This window comes from Hippocampus comes, unplaced genomic scaffold (assembly GCF_001891065.2).
Source record: "Hippocampus comes isolate QL1 unplaced genomic scaffold, H_comes_QL1_v1.1 scaffold268, whole genome shotgun sequence".
In the NCBI taxonomy this organism is placed as follows: domain Eukaryota; kingdom Metazoa; phylum Chordata; class Actinopteri; order Syngnathiformes; family Syngnathidae; genus Hippocampus; species Hippocampus comes.
The window spans coordinates 58116-64629 of record NW_017805193.1 but is presented as its reverse complement, the minus strand read 5'-3'; the positions used below and the strand labels follow the sequence as shown (position 1 = coordinate 64629).

Below are 6514 nucleotides of genomic sequence, written 5' to 3'. Positions count from 1 at the left end.
CCACCATGGCTTTCAAAGTCTAAAGGAAATGAGAAAGAACACTATTGGAAGAGCACTTATGGGGGAATGGGGAAAAATGATTCATGTGCTCTCACACACCCGCCTGGTGGGGAGAACATATGTAGGGTCGAAAGCTTGGATAAGCTTCCTGAACCCTGTGTCCTCCACAAAACTGAAGGGCTGGCAATCTTCAATCACCATATTGATTAATGCCTCTTCCACTGCATTCTTATTCACTGCAGTTTAACAGAGACAGAGTTCATGATAGATGTCTTTCATTTCATCTGTCACATTTGAAATACACATGGTAGGCTATGCTGTTCTTTCATTGCATGTTAAAATGCCTTACCTGGGGGTGGTTCTGTTTGAGTTGTCTCCTTATTTTCATGCAGGGCCCTATAATGCCTCAACATAGACGACGTGCTCTCTTGGTACCCAAGTTCTTTGGAACAAAGTTTCCACTTCACCTTTTGAAATATCAGCAAGTAGAAGAAAGACATTAGAATGAGGGATGCACTGTGCTGTCACAATAATTTACAATATATATTCACACTGGTTATAATTTGTACCTTTTTAGGAGAGATCTGCTCAAAATGATCCCAGACAGGGGATGTTCTCTTCTTATTCGTTGTGGGTGGTGGGGTGCGTCCAAAGCTGTCCATTGTAAAACGAATCGGAATGAGTTGAGGTTTGGAGATGCGAGTTGAGTGTCAGCGTCACCTGTGAGCTCATTATCGTCCCGGTGCGCTGAATTTATTTCGATTCACCCGCGAAACTATTTGTTGGCGGTGACGTAGGAATCCCGTCCCGCGAGGCTTCGGGCGGAGCAACGCGCGTTCCGAGGTATCGGGCGTGGCCACAAACGGAATCGACACACGCCTCGGTGCGCGCTTCGCAGATTTTCTTCCGGTTTACTCGGCACACGCATCGGAACCTCGGCACAGTCAGGCACATCACTACCAGACTGCCTCCTTCTGTTCAGTCATTCTTTCAAACATTTGGTAGGTACTGTTCCATCGTGTTGGCACCTCGTTTATTAATTTATGGACCGGTGTTCCCAGCTGTTGCTGTATTTGAGTGAGCTTCTCTTTAGCAGTCACGCTCGATCGAAAGTATGTCACAATATGTCGTGTTCTGTTGCGTATTTCTGTTATTGTTGGGATTTGATCACATGATTTTCTCACAATTAAATTCATGGAATGAGCGATACAAATTCTATGCCGTATTTGCAGCATTCAAGCACATGAAAATATGTTTGCTGCTGCATCAGTGACAAGACACCTGACCTTTCCTGCTATGCCCCACTCCTCCATGAGGCTCCTTTTAACCGCGGCAATGTTTTCTGCAGTATGTTTCTCTGGAAAATGGTGCACTCCCAAGACAGATGATTGGAGTTCATGGCTTTCTTTGTCCATATAGTGGCCAGTCACAGCTAGATATGCCTCCATATTCATAGATGTCCACATATCAGCTGTTAGAGTAACAGCAGTGGCGCTCTGAAGGTCCTTTTTTGTTTTCTCGTTTTCCTCCTCATATCTCTGGCTCACCAAGTCCTTGATGGTCTGAAAATAACCATACAAATACTGTTTAATCAATAAAATATACTTTTATAGTTAATACAAAAATATAATATGACTTAAACATACCTTCCTGCTTGGTAGAGCATACGAGGGCATAATAAGCTTCAGGAGCTCCCTGAATCCCTTATTCTCAACAATGCTGAGTGGCTGACAATCTTTGATAATCATGTTGACCACTGCCTCATCCACTGCTTGCTTGTTCGGAACTGCAAGCCAAAAGGAAATATCTTGTCAAAAGCTGAATAAAAGGACTGTAATTTCTGCAAGTAAATAAAACACATATCAATTGGACATCAGACGACACGGTGATAGGGTGGTTCGCACTGTCACCTAACAGCAAGAGGACTGGAGGTTCAATACCAGGCCTGGGGCCTATCTGTTTGCATGCATTTTTCCTTTTTAAGCACAATTATTTTAGAGAATTTCAACATACCTGGTGTACTCTCACAAGTATCTGCCAATTCTTCATTGCCATGCCGACCTCTATTATGCCTCAGCATTGATGAAGTGCTCTTATTGATGTAAGATAGCTCTGTGTAGCAGAGCCGACACTTCACCTACAATAACATAAAGAGTTAATTTGTCTGAAAACAATTCAAACCAGAGCAAAAACTAAGGTGGAGCATTGCATTAAAAGAGATTCTGGCGCACGCACAGCAGAGAGCAGTGGACTATCGACTGCTGAGTCGCGCTTCACTCGAGTGGTGTTGCTACACATTCACTTGTTAAAAAAATTGACAGTGCAGCCCCTATCTCATGATTTCGAGATCAGTAGAGTATCTCATAATTACGAAATAAAATGAATAAAGCAACTGTAAGGTCATTCACTTGATAAACTGACAAAGTGAGTGCAATACGCCACCGTAACAATACACTATGCAACAGTAATCAATGCTCAAAGGAGAAAAAAGATTCACTGTACCTTCTTTGGCGTCACAAGATCTAAATTATTCCACACTGGGGAAAACTTCTTCGAACGATCCATAATCACACAAAACTCCATCCAACAAACCCACGACATGTTGATACAGTTTGTTTCCTGATAAACACACTTTGGCGCGGCAAATCCGAACGATTCATTTCCGGTATCGGTCACGTGATTCTTCCTCACAGCAATACACACACCGAGACGGGGTTTCACGCTTAAGCTCTCGGCACCGTGCTGACGTACCGGTGTCGCTCGTCCCATCACTAGTGAACAGTTCTCAACATGCCGCTTGATGGTGTTGAACTCTGTTGCGGGGGGAGACTATAAGTTTGTCATGCCTCAAGTAGTCACTTTCCCCTCTGTCACGTGCAGCTTTTAATTTTGGGAGGAGTCTTTTCTTTTTTGACACACGGCATTTGTAAAGTCTTCGTTAATGTAGATTATGGAGCCATTTAAATATTTTCTCTGTAGGATCCTTGTTCTGTCCTTGTATTTTTCACATTTCACAACAAATTGCCTCGGTCGAGGTCTCCCAGGTTTTTGTCATCCAGTGCGGTGAGCTCTCTCCACCTCAATTGTCCCCTGTATCTGCAGCTTCTCCTTGAAGATTTTTTGCACTTTTTCCTCAGTTTCAGTCCACGGTTCTCCTGATGTTTCCTCTATTCCATCATCTACACAGTCAGTCATTGGAAGAAATGGACAAACCCACCAACTCGTGAACTGCATTGTAGTAAGTTGCCCTTCAAACTTAAACAACTTTGGCGTGCTGAAGCTTACAAAATCAAAGCGAGGCAACACAGAAGAGCAAGGTTTGTCGACTTGGTGAGCGACATTGAGCATCAAGCAAAAGTAGTGACAGACCCCCTCTTTGGTGACATTCCAGACAGTCGCCCCAATCCCTTTGGAAAAAATAGCAATGAAAGACCCCCAGCCAAGAAAGAAAAATGTGGGAGCTTTGCAACGAATGTTTCCACAGGAAAGACCAAAGGAAAGAATGCGAAGTTACCGAACCCAGATAAAAAAAAAAAAAACAAAGCGCTTTTGACAAGCCACGTACCTGTATGTACTGTCAGCAAGCTCACACTCTAGCCACTCGCATCGAAATCAAGAATCAGCCATGCAAAGACCGGGCGGAGTTTTTGAAGATGAAAGGCAGGTGCTTTGGGTGCTTGGCTATGCGTCATATCAGTAAGTTCTGCAAGAAAAGAACAGAGTAGAAGGAATGTACTTTAAAACACCCGGACATCCTACACAAAGTTAAAGAAGGACACTTGGCCTCCCAGGAAAACAAGATTGATGCTCAAGAAGAATTAAGCCCTCAAGCTACTGTTGCACGAGAGGCCGCTTGGGGCTGGAGAAAGCGATTGTGTGCTGTCAATAGTACCAGTGAGAAACAAATTGAGAAAGAGTGACCAGCATGTCAAAACATATGTTTTTATGGATCCGGGAAGCACCACAACATTCATCACAGAAGACCTGCGCAAAAAAACTGAACGTGAAAGGGAAACCAACCCAAATACTCCTGAGTACCATGAGTCAAGATGAATCGTAAGGACCAACGTGCACACTTATGTGATTTCAGATTTGGAGTTGTGTGGCCTGGTAGAAAACAAATTCATTGAGCTACCCAAGGCGTACGTACACCCATAGGAGCATACCAGGGCACAATGAGAACATCCCCAAGCAATCAGAAATACGGAACTGGCCCTATCTTCGCGAAGTGCGAGTGCCGGAAATAAAAGCAAAAGTTGGCTTGCTTATCGGAGCAAATTGTTCAAGAGCATTGGAGCCATGGCACATTATAAACAGTCGAAACGGAGGACCTTATGCGGTGAAGACTGCTGTTGGCTGGGTCGTGAATAGTCTCATAAGAAAGGAACTACGAGGCAATGTCAACAAACATCCCAGCTTGGTGAATAGGATCACAGTGACGGAAATTGAAAAGCTACTGGTACAACAGTACAACGCTGATTTTCCGGAGCATAACTACAATGACAAGGAAGAAATGTTTCAAGAAGACAAGCAGTTGATGCAGTCTCTGAATCAAACAACTACCTTCGTGAATGGACACTGCTGCATTGGATTGCCATTCAAGAACGACAAACTGCCAATGCCGAACAACTGATGTCTGGTAGAACAGCGCATGGTTAGTTTGCACAAGAAGCTCAAAAAGGATCCAAGGTTCTATGAAGACGACAAGGCCTTCATGGATACCGTCATTCAAAAGGGATCTGCCATTCGAGCTCCACCTGATCAGCTGAACAGAGACGATGGCAGATTATCATACATACCGCACCATGGGGCGTATCACTCTAAGAAAAGATAAATACGAGTGGTCTTTGATTGTGCCGCATCTTTTCAAGACCAGTTTTTGAATAGTAGACTGCTACAAGGCCCTGACGTGACCACTACCCTAATTAGTGTCCTTTTAAGATTTCGGGAGGAGCCAGTTGCGATGATGACTGATATTCAATCAATGTTTTATCAGGTGAAGGTCCCTGAACACGACGCAGACCTCCAACGATTTCTTTGGTGGCCTGACGGCAAGTTGAACGAACCCTTGGAAGAGTTCAGAATGACAGTACATCTCTTTGGTGCAACTTCCTCACTGAGTATTGCATCGTATGCACTGAAAAGGACTGCAAAAGACAACCAAGTCACCAGAAGCTGTGCCGACAGCCCTGTACAATTTTTATGTCGATGACTGCCTGAAAAGTGTCGCAACCGAAGACAAAGCCTCGACACTGATGAAAGACCTTTGCATCTTGTTTGCTGAAAGAGGATTTACATTGACTCAATGGACAAGTCATAACAGAAAGGTACTTAAGTCAAGACCAGAAGAACACAGAGGTTAAAGGAAAAACATAGATCTCAGCTATGAAGCTCGATCAGTGGAGAGAGCGCTCGGCATACAGTGGGACACAGAAACAGATACTTTCGTCTACAGTATCAAATTGCCTGACAAGCCAATGACAAGAAGAGGAATCTTGTCAGTCGTTATTTCAATCTATGAAGAGCTGTGTCAAGAGCAACATCAATGAATGGGATGAAACCATCAGTAAAAGACATGAACGTTTGGAAGGGATGGAAAGATGATGTTTCACACCTCTCCAACTTCCATGTGAAGAGGTGTGTAAAATCTTCGAATTTTGGCCCTGTATTTTCAGCACAGCTGCACCACTTTTCAGACGCTGCAGAGTGTGCCTACAGTCCAGCGTCCTGTCTACTGTGACAGAACAAGCACAGACAGAAATGTTGTTCGCTCGTGATGGACAAGTCAAGAGTGGCCTCACTCAAATAGGTCACTATCCCCATACTAGAGTTAACTGCCGCAGTGGTCGCAGTGAAGACAGACGAGATGCTTTGCCAAGAAATCCAAGTTCCGTTCCAGCCATCTATCTTCTGGCCTGATAGCACTGCGGTGCTCAGATACATAAATAAGGATATTGCTCGTTTCAAAATCTTCATGGCAAACAGAAGAAACGTAATCAAAGAAGCCACCAAACCTTCTCAGCGGAAGTATGTAAGAACCACAGAAAACCCAAAGGATCTATCAAGCAGAGACATGAAAGCCAGAAACTTGACACGATCACAAACATGGATTGACGTACCAAGTGTCCTACTCAAAGACAAATGCGACTGGCCTGCACAACCCATGCAAAGAAAAGAAAAACTGCAAGACGATCCTGAGGTGAAGAACATGGCAACAGTTAATGTGATCAATGTGGAAGATGTCGCAGAACCAATGCATCAACTTATTGAGCATTACTCAGAATGGCAGAAACTAAAAAGAGATGCAGCCTGGATTTTAAAATTAAGAACTTTGCGACAACTCAAAGACGAAAGAAAAGCATAAGTGAACCATAATGAAAAGAATCCTTCACAGCGTAAGGCAAAATTGGAAAACAGCATAAAGAAATACAGAACTTACACGAGATGATTTGGTCGCTGCAGAGCTGGAGGTAATCTAGTACAGCCAGAAAAAAAGCATGGTCAATGAAGAACT

General features: G+C 43.7%; 1 protein-coding gene across 1 annotated transcript in view; it reads right to left on the bottom strand.

Annotated features, from left to right (window-relative positions):
- Window positions 1-2780, bottom strand: part of LOC109515125 (uncharacterized) — a 9040-nt gene extending 6260 nt beyond the window's left edge. Inside the window, exons 1-4 of the mRNA XM_019868727.1 lie at window positions 2503-2780; window positions 2014-2137; window positions 1647-1786; window positions 1522-1562 (exon numbers count right to left, since the gene is read on the bottom strand). Coding sequence (XP_019724286.1) covers window positions 1522-1562; window positions 1647-1786; window positions 2014-2137; window positions 2503-2769 — 572 coding nt within the window. The 5' untranslated portion in view covers window positions 2770-2780. The remainder of the gene's footprint in view (window positions 1-1521; window positions 1563-1646; window positions 1787-2013; window positions 2138-2502) is intronic.
- Window positions 2781-6514: the final 3734 nt, after the last annotated feature.